This window comes from Aythya fuligula, chromosome 9, assembly GCF_009819795.1.
Source record: "Aythya fuligula isolate bAytFul2 chromosome 9, bAytFul2.pri, whole genome shotgun sequence".
Classification (NCBI taxonomy): Eukaryota; Metazoa; Chordata; class Aves; order Anseriformes; family Anatidae; genus Aythya; species Aythya fuligula.
The window spans coordinates 24,145,617-24,162,511 of NC_045567.1; the positions used below are offsets into that span (position 1 = coordinate 24,145,617).

General features: G+C 49.3%; 1 protein-coding gene across 1 annotated transcript in view; it reads left to right on the top strand.

Moving 5' to 3' along the window:
* Positions 1 to 16,895, top strand: part of PPM1L (protein phosphatase, Mg2+/Mn2+ dependent 1L) — a 66,719-nt gene continuing 49,824 nt past the window's right edge. Inside the window, exon 1 of the mRNA XM_032192925.1 lies at positions 1 to 804. Within this exon, the coding sequence (XP_032048816.1) occupies positions 406 to 804 (399 nt within the window). The 5' untranslated portion in view covers positions 1 to 405. The remainder of the gene's footprint in view (positions 805 to 16,895) is intronic.

The window sequence follows — 16,895 nt, forward strand, 5'->3', positions numbered from 1 at the left end:
TCCTGCCCTCCCTCCCTGCCTCCAGCCCGGCCCGGGGCGGAGCGGAGCCGAGCAGCGGCCTAGGGGCGGGATCGGGCGCCGAGGGGACAGCGGGGCCGGGCGGGCAGCGACCGCATCGCACCGAGCCGGGAGCAACCGCACCGAGCCGGGCCGGGCCGCACCGGGACCGGGACCGGGATTGGAACTGGGACTGGGCCGGGACGAGGCCGGCAGCGGGAGGAGGCAGCGGTGGGCAGCGGGGCTCGGGCTGGCCGCACGCCGGCTGCGCCCCGGCCGAGCATGCGGTGAGCCCCCAGCCCCCAGCCCCCAGCCCGCAGCCCCCAGCCCCGAGCCGCCGCCCCCAGCCCCAGCCCGGCCGCCCGGGCGCTCGTCGCATGGTGCGGGGATACCCGGTGCCGATAATAAATGATAGAGGATACAATGACTTTGCTGTCTCTGCTGGGTCGGATCATGCGTTACTTCTTGCTCAGACCGGAGACCTTGTTCTTGCTGTGCATCAGCCTGGCCCTGTGGAGTTATTTCTTCCACACGGATGAGGTGAAGACCATCGTGAAGTCCAGCAGGGATGCGGTGAAGATGGTGAAGGGCAAGGTGGCCGAGATCATGCAGAATGACCGGCTCGGGGGGCTAGACGTGCTGGATGCGGAGTTCTCCAAGACCTGGGAGTTCAAGAGCCACAACGTGGCCGTCTACTCCATCCAAGGCCGGAGGGATCACATGGAGGACAGGTTCGAAGTGATCACCGACCTGGTGAACAAGACTCACCCCTCCATCTTCGGGATATTTGATGGGCACGGAGGAGAGGCAAGTGCTCGGCTGGAAAAAAAAAAGGGATGTGGGGGGAGGAGGGCTACAGGGCAAGGGACATGGGCATGTCCTTGCCTGTGAGGTTTCGGGGTTTATCTCAAGACATTGTTTGGGGGGTTGTGCCTTTTTCCTTCAATGGTGGTGTGTGGGGGAAGATGCTCTGAATACAGAGGGAGATACTCCATTTGCTTTCTCTTTCATTACCACTTCCACGATCAGCACGGTGTGAATACGTTTGCACCCCCTCTGCCCTTTGCAGTAGTAAAGGTTTAATTGAAGCGAAAGCCGTTGAAGGTGGCTCTTACGTGCGTGGAATAACGATGATGAGCACAAACTCCCCGGAGGCATCTTTTGTTACAGCGAAGTGTGGTGTGATCTGATTTTGGCAAAGGGCTGGTCTCGTCTCCCCCTCCTGTCAGGAGCTGTGCTCATCCGCCGCGTTCGGAAGGAGCGTCCTCTCCGAGCGAGGCATGTGTGCAGCCCCAAAGCTGGTCTGCGTGCGTGGCTTCTGTGCAATTCACCTTCCCTCGAAGACCAGCAAGTCACTGAGGACGAGCGCTGTGTTTATGAATTGCATGTGGTTTGAACGTAATTCCAGCTGTGCTGGCGTGCTGCTGCCCTTGCTGGTTGGGAAACTTCGGGTGTGTAACCTCCAACTTCTCGGGCAGTGGTTTCCTGGAGGTTGAGCTGTGTAACAGGGGTTAGAGCGTGAGGGGGTCCCTCAGTCCTTTCAGGTGACAAATGTTGAAAGTCCAGCTTCCTCCTCATTTAGCAGCGTGCCACTCAGCTCCTTGTGTAGCACAGAGCACGTCCCTCATAACTGTGGCAAAGAAATGCCGAGGAGGCGGCTCCTGTCAGACACGCCAGCTCCAGCATCCCTTACGCAAGGTAGGAAATTACCTTCGGGGTTTTGCTAGGATGACGGGAGATGGAGAGGAATGGGGAAGTTTTACACGAAAGTGCTCCTGCTGAGGAGAGGGGGGAGGCTGCGTGTGCTGCACAGCACGAGAGCCTGGCTGTTCCTCCAGCTGCTCTCATGGATCACGCAGATAAAGTCCTTCCCGAAACAGCCCTGGCAGTGACCAGACGCTAATGGAGCACCAGGAGGGAAGCTGCTGGCCCTCTGAACCTCCGAGTGCTGCCGGAAGGATCCAGGCCTTAGATAGAAAATAGAAAAGCTTCTCTTCTGTTGCCTGCACAGTTGGGAAGGGGGTCATCTGTGATGCTGCTGCCCTGCAGTGGCTAGCATTTTGTCCCCTTTAAAATAAAGCAAACACGCTGGATGCTGAAAATAGGCAACTTCCTAAACATCCTGCTTGTGTTTGAACCCTGGGCTCCTTTTTGGTTGGGACACAGTTGTGGCAGCCCTTAGTGGCACACTCACGCCAGATCACTGTGCCTTGGCCTTTGAGGAATAGCAGTAGCAACGTGTGTATGGATCTCAAACTGCTGCGTCTCTTCTCTTCAGGGAATACAACCTCTGCTGCCCGGATTTGGTACATCTGGCTTTTTGTTTTCGGAGGCTTTGGGAGGGAAGGTGCTCGTGTTGTGTCTTGTGCCGCCTTCCCGGATGTTTCACTTGTCAGCTTTCCTTGTCTGAACTGATCGGCCAAAACAAGTTTGCAGGAGTATCCCTGTCGTGTTTTTAAACGATATTGTGAGGTGGTTGCAGATAGAAGTACGATGTAAACACTCAGATCTGGGCACTGTGGAGGAGCGATCCTCTTCAGTTTGTTTTGTATCTTCTGTGTTTCTGCGCCGTACCCACATGCTCAGTATCTGAAATAACCCCAAACTAACACAGGGAACAGCAAGATGACAAGAACATGCTCCCTCTATACGTCTGTCCATATATCTGTATATAGGCAGAAATATTTTGTTATGGAGCTTGGAATCACATCCAGTAAAGCTGTTACAGTGTTAGTACTGGACCTGTGGGAAGCTCGATTATCTTTGGTATTCCGAATCCTCAGAGAACTTGTTCTAATTGATTCAGTGGCAAAGCGTGAAGCTTTTAGAAGAGGCCCGTCATTTGAAGGGCATTGCAGATCTTTCTCCAAATCCTACTCAAGTTAATATTTTTAAATGTAAGTTGTCCTTTCTCTCGTTTATGTTTCTCAGAAAATCTCCAGATGTTCTCAGTGGCATCTAGAGCCACTGAGAGAGAGGTGTCTGGTCACTGGGGCACAAGGAGTTTCTACTTTTAGGTTTTATGCAAAACTGATCAGGAAAGCGTGAACCGTGTGCTTTCCATACAGCCGAAACATATTTTGGAAAATTGGGTTTTATCTACGCAGGTTTTAGAGTTTTCAGTAGAAACGAGGGGGGAGAAAAGAAAGACCGGGACTGAAGAGTCTTATTTAATCGGCAGTACATAATACTGAACCTGAAGCCTCCATTTGAACTGGTTTTCTGGATGTCTTATTTTATTTTTATCTCTGTAAAAGAGACAAATGACTCTGTGGAAGGCTTTGCTTTCATGTGTAGCAAAGCCTTTGTAACGATTAAATTTTCACTGCGCGCTCCCGTTAAATGTCTGTGTGTGTAGATAAAGAACAAAGGCCGGCTCATCTGCGGAGCTGCGTGTGAAACAAATTGTTCTAGATGTGGAAAAATGTTTTCCAAGTGGACAACACCACGCGTGAGATGCGAACTGAGTACTTAGAGCGATGTGCAGGGGAACGTGTCCTCGTTAATTGGTTCCTGCCCTATCGGGGTGAAGCGGAAGGGGAGCAAAATGCAATTCAAGTAACAGGAATTACTGCATCGTGCTAATTTATGAAGATTTCTGGGCTTTGCTCAAGTACTGCCAACTTTTTGGGTAAATTCTACCCTTCTCTTACCCTTCTCTTACCCTTCTCATTTGCTCTCCCGTCTTACAATTTCATCCTGAATAGGTTGGCAGCCATTTACTTCAGTTTGTGGCTGCCTTAATAAACTGATAGACAAAAGGAATTGTGAATGCTCTGTGTTCAGCTAAGAATCCAATGAGCTGCTGCAATTACCTCTTACAGGGAATCATATTTTAGGGGTGAAATGTGATGCGTGGTGTGTAGTGCAGGCTTCCTTTCTTACAAAGTCAGCTTGTCTTTTCCTTGAAGGTCGAGCAGCACTGGTGTGGCACGGGTAGAGGGCAAAGAAGCAGGCTTAGGGGGAACGAAGAAAAGTTTCTGCCTGGTGTCTCCCTGGATGATTCTGGTCAGAGGAGGTAAGGTGCCGTGACTTGGAATCAAATCAGAACCAAATAAAGCATTGGGTTGTTATCTCATCGGCCTCTTTGGGAAGCCTAAAGATGTCTTGCACGCTTTTTGTCTTTCTCTATGTAGAAGTCTTGGGGCTGTGGAGGCTTGGAGAAGTAGCGAACTAGATAAATGATAAAATAAAACCCAATGAGCTTGAAAGCAGAGCAGCCAACGGGAAAGGATGCTTAATCAGAGTGATTTAACCACGTTAACTAGCAGTTACCACAGGGTCCTCTTTGGAGATCCTCAAGGCTCAGGCACCGGGCTGAACTGAGATCTCAGTGCTGGACGAAGCAGCTCAGCTGCCAGCTGCAGTTTTGTGGCTGTGGCTACCCTGCAGGTCGTTTTATCGGTCCCACCGGGTGAGGACTCCTAAAATAACGCTGCTGACGGTGCCTTCTGTGCTGCCTGCGCTTGTTGCAGCTGTAAACGGACGTGGATCATCACGGTGAGAAATCAAAGCTGAGTAACTGGCTCATAAAAAGGGACGTGGCAAGGCTTGCTCCTTGGGAACCCGTGCATGTGGATTAGGGCATTTTGCCTGATACAGCTGGTTTCAGAGTTGCGGATAGGGTGTTGCAGTATGGGAAATGCACCTCTTTACTCACGGTGTAGGGAAGCCTAAATGCGAAAGGAGAGGATTTGCTGTATCAATAGCTCAAGTTTCGAACTCCACAAACCTTGCAAAGCCTTCTGTGCCGCGGGGCCTTGAAATCAGTAGCACAAACCGCTGGCAGAAGGCTCTGGTTACTGATTAACTTACCAAAAGAGAGAAAAGAAAAAAAGGTCTGAAGATAATGGTGGGAGCCCTTCCTAATGTTGTCCGAGGCTATGGAAACGAGAGCGCTGAGGTGCAGCCCGGAGCAGACGGCACCGCTCCAGCCGTGTTGCAGCGAGCCCGCCGCGTGCGTGCCGGGGGGTGAGGTGTGGGGAGAGCTGAGCAGCCCCGAGTCGTCCTCACAGAGCACGGCAGCTCCTCTGGGCTCTGCACACCTGCGAGTTGGTGCTTGTGCTCCTGGCAGTGCACGGATTGATGACCTGAGCTCGCGTGTGCACAGGCCACGCTGTGATGAGTGTCATCTTCTCAGCATAGATGGGGGGAAATTTCTTCTGCTTAACCGGAGACGGTAGTTGCCAGTTGGAAGGAAATGCTCGCCTCCTACCAAATATGGGTTAATAACAAGTGAATGAGTTCATCTTTGGTTTCGTTTCTTTGTTTGCTTTCATTTGGTTTGTTTCTGATCCTAATAGCAAAAGGTGTTTATGCTGGGAAGAGAAAGCTGAAGGTTGTGTTAGTTTTCTTTTCTTTTCTTTCCTTTTTTTTTTTTTTTGTTTAATTCGGGATCTGTTGACTAACTCACACCCCGTTCCTCTGATACAGAACTACTTAAGCAAACTTAGCAATGAAAACGTGTCTGTTGTACTTCTGAGCAGAGGCCATTGAGGATTAATGGCTTGATATTTAAAAAAAAAGAAACGTAAGAATAAATGAAACAACAGCTTTGAGGTTCTGCGGATGTTGTAGCCTCGTTATAAAGGTGAAGTCTTTGAAGCTTTGCAGCTTTAAAAAAGCAGCTGCTGGGGTTACTGCTGGTTTTCCTTTTATAGCCATTTCTTTCAGTGTCAGAAGAATGCCCTGCAAAGCGCCTGAGTTTGAATGAATATTTACATGGGTGAGGCCGCGATGATCCACGGGTTTCAGATCTGCGTGTAAATTCCACAGAAGTGGCCTACAACGTGAACCAAAACGGCACAGAGCAACACTTCTGCCATTTTGCTTACTTCACCCAAATTTTGATTCTTGGATGTCGCCCTGAAGGGTTAGGATTTTCACCCAACAAGACCACGGTTGTGTAATGTTTCGATCTGCTCTACGCTCTCATTGACTCTGCAAAAATGTGACTTAAAATTGATTAAAATGGTGTAAAAACGTGTAATTGGAAGCAGGGAGTCTCGCCGCTGTCGTTCACAGCTGTATTACTGGGCGTGGAATTGAATCTTTTTCCATTTTTATAAACATCAAAAAGTCAATTACTTCTAAACGTGGTCTGCCAGCCTCGCTCGAACCGCTGCTTCCACGTCGGGGCCAGCTGATTGCCACTGATTTAATTACATCAGTTCTGATCCACAGGTGCTTCTAGGTTATGAGCAGTCGTTGAAGTTTCTCGGTGAGCTGGAATAAGGGGGACGGGTCCATGGGGAGTGGTGGTGTGCGTGCTCCTGCCCCGGGCTGAGTGCTCGGCTGCTCGGCCATCGCCACAGCTGCGGGACGGGAATGTTCGAACGCCCATGGGAGCGGGCCTGGTGCTTTTCAACTTGAGCCCCTGTGCTAACAGTGTCCAGCCCAAACAAATGGCTCTGGGGCACGGGGAGCTTGGTGGAAGCAGGTCTGCAGGTCAGGGGGTTGGATGTTTTAAAAGCACATGCACAAAGCACATTGTGCCTTCGGAGCAGGGAAGCTGCAGGCAGTAACTTCTCACCCTCGTGTCGTGAGGTGCCTTGCCCTGGCACCAGGAGCCTCTGAATCACATCTTGGGAATGGTGCTGGATGAGACCAGTCGTGTTTTGTGACCCAAAAGGCATTAAAAAGGGGTCTGGCACTAACGATTTTGGTCCTTGAACCTCGATGTTCAGGGCTCGCTCTTCATTTTAAGCACATCACAGGCACCGGTGGATCCAGAAAAAGGAACAAAGTGCTGATATTCTGTGAGCTCTGATCTGAATCCACGGCCTCCAAATGAGAGCTCCCAGAACTAGTTTAAGGGCAGCGGCTGCTATAATTATGCACTGAAAGTCATATGCCTCTGGCTCCGCTTCTCTCCAAAATTCATTAAAACCTTAAGGTTGCAGCGAACTCCCCAACCCAAATTCTGCCTTTCCGACCCCACTGCCGCCCCCCTGCTCGAGGGAAGCGTCCTGGCTCCCGTTCCCTGCTCTCCAGATAACCTTGGGGCCCTACCTTTGTCCCTCGCATCCCGTGAAGCTTACACCTTCACCCCTTTAGGGGATGCTGTGTCTGTACTCTGCCCCTGGCAGCAATTCGGGGCCGTGCAGGGGCAGACCCCATGCGTGCCCTGCCTCTGCCGGGGTGCTGGCCTGCCCCTGGGGCGTTGTGCCAAGGTGAGGCGAGCTGCTGCTGCTCACGCCATGTGGCACGGCTGTGCTGCTGAACGTGATCCCTGTGTTCCTAGAAGCGCCTCCACGTGCAAAACCCGTACCGAGCTGGGGAACGCGCTCCCCGTGTGCCTCTGCAGCCAGGCAGCAGGTGCCAGCCGGGCTCTCCTTGCTCCCAGCCGGCCTCGGAGGCTGCCATCCCCTCGGCTGCTGCCCCCTGCTCCTGTTCTGGGCGTGATGGATGTTCCCTCGCTGGCAGCCCAGCAGGACAGAGCAGCTTCCCTGGCTGCTGGCCAGCTCCTCGCCCAAGGGATCTTCGCTGGAAAAGATCATCATGAAGATTTATTTCTTCTTAGCCCCGCGGAGTTTCAGCTCACCCTGGACGTACCGTGACAACAAAGAAGACGTAAGACAAGCCCAGAAGGAAGTTTCCGTGCTGCCAAAGACGTGTCCACGGACAGCTCGTGACCCCGGGCTGCCAGGAGGTGTGGGCAGGGTCAGCAGCTGCTGCGAGCCGGGCAGTGCTTGGGCTGGGCACTCGTGTGCCTTCGCTCCAGTCGTTGAGCTGGTGTTAAACACTCCGGCTGGTGGTTCTGTTAAAGCAGCTCAAAACTTACTGCTAAACGGAGAGATTTGTTTGAAGGCAATTCAGCTTAAAAAGCGTGTCACTTTTGTTACAACTTGGAGGGAAAAAAAACCTTTGAAGATGCCAGAATAGCAACAAATACTTGAGGCAGGGTGAGTAGGTGACGCTAGCGAGGGTGTAAAGGGCGGCTGCGATAACTGCCCTGCTGTGCCAGCGTTACCTGGTACCTAAATCACAGAGCTGGGCCTGAGCTGCTGCAGGTGAACTATCGTGAGCATTGCAGGAAGGGGGCTGATGTGTGGCTGCAGCTGAGCGCTGAGGAGGAGGAGGAGGAGGAGGAAGAGGAAGCATCGCAGTGCCCGGCGAGTGCCGGGGCGAACCTGGGGGCGCAGCGTGGCAGCACCAAGTTGCAGTCCCGCTGCTGCTGATACAAATTGATTATGATGCTGAAACATTGCTGGCTCGCATCATCTCCGACCTTGTCTGATTCCCAGCTGTGTGAGCAGCTGACATCTCCAGCCAGACAATCAAAGGACGTGTCTTAACTGCTAAACCGCCGCGCAATTACCCGCAGCACGTTGTGTCGGCAAACCTCAAAGCTCCCCTGGAGAAATGAACATTTATTTGCATTTACTTTCGGTGTTAAAATGTTATCCCTTGCAAATTTTCTCATTGTCATAAATGGTACAAAAGCTTTCTTTTTTTTTTTTTTTTCTTTCTTTCTTTTCTTTTTTTTTTCCCCCAAATCCCCTTCAGGGGTAAACACTTGATTTTATTAAGTTCTGCTATAATAGCTGAAACTGTCATACCGTAGTGTTTTCAATCAATACACTTTTTAATGTAATAAATCTCTTTACTTTTTCATTCTCTACCAGACAGCAAACTGCTGGAGGGCACGAAACATTTCTTCCGCTCAGTGGAAGCGCGCGGTCCCTAATACAGTTCTCTGGTGTGCCACGGCTCGCTCGCACTCCTTTAAACTTGCATTTTAAGTGGGAACGTGGTTCATTTGCAGGTAGTCTACGTGTGGACTGCGGGATTGCCTAAACTTTCCCTGAAATGTGTGTTTCCCCCAAACACGTGCTGAAACAGAGGTATTGAAAAGGGGAGAGCTGTGTGTGTGTGTGTGTGTGCATCGGTCTGCCCCAGCTGCAGCTTGCTGTAGGGCTGGGGACGTTTAATAACCCTCCTAGCACGGCTGTCAGGCAGCCACAGGAAAATTACTCTCAGGGTACCACTATTTATATGCTGCCCGAGTTCCCAGACCTGGGAGATGTGTGTGAGAGTGATTTCGGGGGGTTAGGATGAATCCTGTTTTCTCTCTCTCTTTCTGTGCCTGTCTGAGAGGAACAGAGCACATGAGTGTGCGTTTTGGCTGCGTTTCTTTAGGGCTCTTGAAAGAGCACTAACAGTTTTATAACTCTGGCGGCTCTGAAAACTAAACTTTGCCCTCTTTGTTTCTACTGCTGGTCATTGCTTTGCTGGCACGCAGTGAGAGCCCTTATTGCTCAGGACGTAGAGAACAAAACGCGGGACCAGCTGCCGGTTTCGGAGTGCCAATTGGCACGGAAACGTCGGAGAAGAGCTCCAGGCTGCCCCTCCTTTTGCTTGTGTTTCACGCAGAAATAGAGTGTGAGGTGCTGCGTTAATTCGCAGGGAGACGGAGGGGACAAACTTTCCATTTTGCAAAAGAGAAATGTTTTATGCTTGCATGCAGAATGCATCACACGAGTTTGGCTCTTTTTTTTAAAGGGGGCTCGTCTCACGACTGCTCTCCCAGCGGTGGTTTTGAAAGGCAAAGCAGAGCGATTGAATTCTCAGTGGATGAATGTTACATAAAAGATTTGTAATCTTTGGCAATTAGAAAATTGTTGCTGAGGTTAATGACGATATTATTTTTAACATTGAGGGCAGGAGCAATCTCCTGCCTCCGGGATGGAATTATTTCAATCAGTGCCTTAAATGAGCACTTTCTGTGAGGGTTTAAATTGACAAGCATTTAAATCATCAACTTGAATTCTTTTTTTGCTTTAGTATTTATTTTAGCAATTACATCTCCTGATATATTTCTTCGCATTATCTGCATCTTGTATTGTTTGAGAAAAGGGGAATGGTACATGCTATCAGTTTCTTCTTTGATTTTTTTATTTTTATTTTTTCCCCTGTTTTTGTGTGGATATCATAACTGTAAATAGAAGCAGAAGACAAACAAGACACTAAATAATGTACCTGCGTTTGGTGGGAGTTACAGAACGATTGCTAATAGAACTAAGTGTGTTAGATGTTTTAATGCCGTGGAGTGTGAATTGATTTGAGACATGCTTTTGGGACTTTAAAGGCTGATTTTGTGTTGGAGGTGTTCTTACCAAGCGTCTCTCCCTGAAACCTGGACGTTGTGGCCACACTGTTGGTTATGAGGTCACCTGCAGAGAGAATGACCGTAAGCCAGCCAGTCATTTCCAAAACCCCAAACGTTTCCCTGTTTGGAGAGCCTGCCATCCCGTAAGGTGGTCTTTGCTGGAGCAGTGGTGTCAGTCTGCTCGAAGGTGGCACCTTGATACTACGACCTCAGTAACTGCGCTTCTCTCTAACCTTCAGAGGCAAACAGGTACAGTTCAGAGCCTGTAGTTTCAGCTAGCTGTCCTATGAGGTGAGAGATTCTATTCTCAAACATGCTCTCAAACCAAAAAGAGCAGCACTCGTGTGCCTGCTTGCGGTGCCCAGCCGGGCAGGATGGCAGCGGCGTCCTGGCCCGAGTCTGCGTGTCACTTTGCTGGACGGATGTTTGAGTAGCTCAGCGTCGCTCTTGGGATGTGTTGGGTTTTGCTCTCCTCGCTTTAAGTTCCCCGAGCTGGAGTTTGTATACTCTGAAGTGTTCATGTAAACTTTCAGGACTGGCAATTGACATAGCTGTTTCTAATAAACTAAACAAGGCTGTGGTGCCAAGGCAGAAGAGCCAAAGGAGAGCGTATCCAGCTGCATATTGGAATTAGTTGCTTCAAACCTAAGTTTTAAAAGCTTTTTTGGCATGTGGGTTGTGTGTCTCTTATTAAGGGAAAACCTGACTGTGAAGGAAGATGAGAATCATGTTGATGAATAATAGGAAAGGACACAACCTCAAGCCTATTACAGTGCAGAGGGATTTTTACTGGAATGTTTTGTTACTGAGCTTCCCAGCACTCCCAATTGATTGTCAGAGCAGAATACAATCTGAGTGACAAACGCTGTTTAACATTAATTGGGATTGTTTTTATACACAAGTTGCAAACGTAGTGGTTTGTCTGTCCCGGGGGCTTTAAGTTTACCTGGCTGAGCTTCTGATCCAAAGTATTTCAGAAGTATATCGGGAGAAAACATTATACCTCTGTGAGCAGGTGTTTTCAGATCACTTTACAGGCTTGGATTTCTGTTTACGTCCCTTGGCTGATGTGCTGCAAGTCAGCAATACAACTGAAAATAGAACTTTGTAGTCCCCCTGCTTTTCTCTCCCAGGTGCCACTGAGCCTTTTTGCTCTCTGTCGGGCACCAGCATCATTAACTGTGTAGCTTCCAGGTTGATTTTTCTTTTTAATGTCATCACCTGCCTGCTGCTGTTTGCAATATTCAGGTTTTTTTCTCTTAATGGTTGTCAAGAAAATAATGGGGCCTGAGATCCGGGAGCATCAGTGCTTTCTCCACGTCAGCACCATGGATCGTAAGGGTCACCTTTCACACCAGGGCACGGTGCTGCTGTGTCCCTGCCCTGTGAGCAGCTTTGATGTAAACCTGAGTGGGATGGGGCTTCTCTCCCAGCACTGCTCAGTGCCTTAGCACCGAACTCTTGTAGCCACGGGTTGATTTTAAAACCCAAAATGAGCAGTAGAGAACGGTGTGGATAAGTAGGAGATCCTCTCCTGGGCCTGTACGCTACCACTAATGGCGTTGGATTGGATTTCCTGAATTGTTCTGTCTAGACAAACAAGAGGAAAATACTTCAAATAAAAAAGCAACGTTTGTGAAATGCCAGAACATTTAATTTTGCCGTATTTTTAAATGAATTCTTTCAGCATTTTGTTTTGAAACAGATTTTTTGGCTTAAAAAGTAATGGAAATAACAAGGCACGGATGTGGGAAGCTGCCCGGCCCTATTAGACGAGGGTGAAGAGTGCAGCTGGTCCTCTGCAAGTGAGCTCCCAGCCCGCTGCCTGACTTCAGAGCCCAGAGCGGATCCCATGAACTCATCCCATGCAGGAGCTGCGAGGCTGGTGCTTTATCAGTCACTTCTGGAGCTCTAGAGGTTCTGCCTGGCAGCGTCAGGAGTTGGGATGTCGCTCATTTAATCCCTGCTACCTACCTGGGGTAGCTCCCAGAGCTCCCAGGCTTTCCCTGTGGTGCTGCCCAGGGGGAGAGGCTGAACTTTGTCGCGGTGCTCACCTGCTGCTCTGGAAGGGGGACGCGGTGTTCTCGTTCCTTGCCAACACGAGTCTTGCAGGGCTGGAGAACTTGGCATCGTTTGCTGCCTCTTGAGCAACATAAAGGAGTCACTGCTTGCAGTGTAACGACTGCAGGTGCTGCAGCCTGGGCTCCCGAGGCAGTTCTCCTCCTTCCCTCCAATGTTCTGCTGCTGAAAGGAGGGTGAAATAAATGCCCTGCGGGACTGACATCTTCTGGAAGCTGCTGCTTTTGGATCTGGGAGACCAGCTTTGAAGAGGCTGGGTTGTGACCACAGCAGCAATGTGGAGGCTGGAAGGAGGATGGTTGGGGTGAGCTGTTTGGTTTTGGCTTTTAGTCGTGTTGATAAAACACTCAAGGCTGACCTGGTGTTTACTGAATTCAAGTTCTTTATCACAAGAAGATCGCTCTAAGCAGAGAGGAGAGTCTCGAGGAAGAAGGATGGGCTGAGAACAGTAAAAGGGAATTAAACAAATTACAGCTGGGGATGAGGGTCTGTGTTCTTACCGTGCCTCCATATAGCCACATGAGGAGGGAAAAGAAATGAAGAAGTCTGGTAGCACTGGCAGTGCTCCATAAGTGCTTTGCATTTTTTCCTCTAGCTGTGGCACACAGGTTGACAAACTAGGGATGTGCACGGGCTGCCTTGGGAGCTGCTGGAGCTCCCTGCGCTTCAGGAGGGCGCTCAGAGCCCTGGGATCCACGGGGGCAGCTCGCCTCCTTGCTGCCCAACAGCCCTTTGCTGGTCCCTGTTCTGGGACATTGCTCTTGCACGTGCAAGAATTTCCAATATTGGAGACAACTTGAGCCAGTTGCAATTAGTAAACGTGTTAATGATCTCTTACTTGCATGAGCTTGGAAAAAAAAAAGAAAAGGGAAGTAATTAAATGACAGCTGAATTACAAAGGGACCAAAGCAGTGATGGGCTTGACTGTGTGGTGCGCGGCTCACACAGCTGTCAGCTACGTGGGAGTCACGGCTGGTGGACCTGAAAGGGGAGACATAAACACAGCCTTTCTTACCGACATCTTCCTCTTTCATGAGGAGAATTTACAGCGCTGTGGGACACTATTCATAGCTTAAAAACCTCAGTATATCAAAGAACGGGAACTGAAGATCGCAACGGTCCAAAGTGAGAGTAGAGGGAGTGTTTAAACGTCAGGGAAACAAGGCAAGGTTTTTCCTTTCCGTCCTAGAGAAAAACAGCCCGTTGGCTGCTTCCTTGATTCATCCAGTGAGGCTGAGAGCATGTGCTCCAGCTTTGAAGCAAAGGTTGGAGCAAGAGGCAGGAGAGGACCCTGGTGCTGAGCCAGGATATGAATGCTGGCTTTGTTGTGCGCTCGTTTGTGTGCAGAATCACCGTGGGCACCGACCGCTGCTCCTGGCCCTGCACCTCCTGCAGCAAGGCGCCACAAAAAGAAAGCTCTGAGCTTCGGGTGTCATCAGTCCTGCTTGTTGCCCTTGTGTCATTTCCAAAGCTCTCGATGTCGAGCTGTTCGGGACAGAAGTGAAGAAGGGAGGACGGCTGCCCTGCGAGCAAGAGGCATTGACTTTGAATATCGTCCTGTGCGCTACTGGGTATTTGCAGGTTGTGCTGAGAGAGGTGATACAGGAAGGAGATGTAAAAATGCAGTTGCAGAGGTTTCGGTATCGCTCATCTCATCGCAGAGCGCTGCCACAGCACATTGAAGGGGCTGCTCAGAGCCAGCTCCTGCTGTGCCCTGCGAGTTCTTCATCGGGAGAAAGGGCATCTTGCACAGAAGCCGGAGGCAGCAGCAGATCCAGCACTGATCTGAAATCATTCCTAAGAGGAGCAGGAGGAATACAACGATGGAATATGAGTTTCTATCAGGTTGTGGTGCTTTGGGGACCACAGGCACTGCTGTGGCTGTGACGTGTGTTAGCTGCTTTGAGCTACTTTAGGTACCGTGACTCCTGCAGCTGCTGCAGCAGGCACACGCTAGCAATATGCAAAGAAGCGCCTTAAAATTGGCACTTGGGTGCAGTGGTATAGGTTATCTGCTGTATAACACATCTTTTGTCTCCTCCAGACCTACTTAATTCCTCCTCATTTTACTCAGCCCCAAAGTTGAAATGTTTAACTGCCTAAATAAAATATTTGATGGCTGTTCCAGGGCTTTATACTTGATGTCTGTGCGTGAAACCAGATCCCAGCTCGTTAGGATGAAAGGGAGATTTCCAGCTAATAAGAGACGATAAAAGTGCTGGTTTGTGTTCTGCTGTACGAGAGAATTTAGTGCTGGTTATTTATTCTGTGGGCATTAGGTTTGTTCCTTTACATACAGCTGTTAAAGTACAGACTTCTATCCTGACGGCCTGCCTTGAAACTGAATTTCAGTCTGAATTTGCCAATCTGGATTTAGGCGCTTTTGGAAGCCAGAAGCTTGCAAAGCAGTAGCTAGCGCTGTGTCTGGATTTCGTCAGTGCTCCTAATTCCTGCTGTTTTTCTGGACAAGAGATCTGCATCCGTACTTGCTGAATAAATCAGGCGTGGGCAGGAGTGCACGGCGTGGCTGGCCGCAGCGCGCACGTAAACAGCGTGAGGTCAGGCTGCAAAATGCTGCTGCTCCTTCTGAGTTGAAAGCAGCTAATAACCATAAATGTTTCATACACCCGAAGTGTGTGGAGGTTTTTTTAAGAACTAAAAGAGGTCATCTTTGAAACAAAAGCTCTCGTTACGTGTGTATATGTTTAAGAGCAGTGACATTCTGCTGGCATTGCTTATGGGTTGGGTGTGCAGCTTGTTGATTGAGCTGGAAGCCTCAGTGTCAGTGTAAATGGGATTTAATGCAGGAGGAGGTTGGAGAGTTTGTTGGAGTAACTCTTTACTCCCGCTTTAGAGAGGGTGCTTCAAGCTGCCCTAAAAGAGAAGTTCATAAATTTTTTAAATTGCCCATCCAGTAAAAATTGCAGATTTATGTTGGCTGAATAATTCATCGCTCCCTGGTTGTAATCCTGGTGTGCCTGCTGCCTTGCCAGCTGCAGATTAAAGTTCTCAAGGGTTCTTTAGTCGCCTTCATCTAGACGAAATGGAAGCTGAACTTTGAGACCAAAGAGAGAGAAGACTTGCGGGGTACGAGCCTATGAAGAACGAGATGAGGAAGAACAAAAAGAGGGTGGGAATTGTGGTGTCATGCAGCTGTATCAAGCTCCTTTTGGCCAGGATGTCGAGGGCTAGTGGGCTGTCCTGTCCTCATTCTCCCAGCTGGTGTTTTCAGCCCTCGCTCCGCTGACAGAAGACGAGAGGAATGACAGCGATTTGTTGGGGCTGGGAACGCCTCAGTGGACGGCAGGCTCAAAGGCTGTTGAGCTCGTGTGCACTAATACAGGAAAACAGCCCGTGAAACCCACATAAAGTAGGAGATAGAACCCAGTTATAAAAGTTTTATCCTGACTCAAAGAAAAGATGGAGATTTCTTTAGCAGAAAGATGACAATACTTGAAGGAAACATCGTGACATTTCACAATCTGAACAAGGACATCTCACCGCAAATCTGCAGCTGGAAGGCTGCAGCTGCTCGTCTACAGGATTTGTCCCAGCTGAGTGTCAGGAATGGAGCGGTCAAGAAAAAATGTCTAGAGGATGAAGAAGAGTCTGAGAGCATTACTGGCCTTTGGGCCTTTATTAGACAAGAGGCTCCTGAGGATTTGTTAGGTTAGATTAAAATAGGAAACTTTTAGCGTATCTCTGTCCTGTGCTAGAAAGTGTGTCAGAGCTGAAGCATCTGTTGTGTAAACTCAGCCACAGAAATGGAGTGGTGATATTGTGGTGGTACTTGTTTTGGTAATTCCTGCATTGTGGAAACTGCATTTTGCTTACAAAACATTTTGAGCATCTTTTGTAGATGTGCCTTTTAAAAGGATGTTTGTGTTATTACTGGATTTATTAGTCCCATTTAAAGTTAATCCCATCTTAAGCAAATCACTTCTCTTTAGAGCAAATAACGTGGTTTTAAAATCTGGATCTAGTTACGTGTGTGCTCTGTGGTTGTTTCTTCTTCCCCAGTCCCAACAGATGACTGTTCTCCACCGGGATGCTTCAGTCTGGTGTTGGGGTAACGACCAGCCCATGGCAACCCCTGATGGCATTCGTGGCCTCCCGAGGTCAGAGAACTCAGTGTTTGCAACAGTTCAGGTTGAAAATTTGGCTTACGTATTATGGAAGCCAGCAGAGAAACTTTTGCCCCAGGCTGAGGGCTCTTCACCCCTAACAGCTACAACATCTCAGTCTGAGGCTGCTTATTGCACCAAAACGTGTAGTGTTTTAATTTCTGAACCACCTGGCAGAAATCAGGCACCAGGGCCGTGCTGGGCTTTGTACGCTGGAGGTGAGAGCATTTCTTTATTTTACCACCTGAGCAGCTGTATGGCAAGAAAGCACGGTGTCTCCTGAGGCTGTGAGGGACAAGAAAACACGTTAGGGGAATGCCTGCTACAGCTGCATTGCAAGCTGCAGGGTGCTTTGCTAGCAGAGCAAGTCTGTCTGGGAGAAGAAATTAAAGTTTGAATTCATGTTGTTGCTCTAGAAGTGAAAAAAGCATTTGAAACGGAACTCATCTGTAACTTGAGGATGTTTTGACTGGACACGGGCAGTTTTCTTCAGTGCTCTACGGTTAAATAAAGAGGAAAAAAATAGTAGTCGTGTTCCAGGAGATCTCAAAATATTTTCCTTAGCTACAACAATGAAGAAGAAG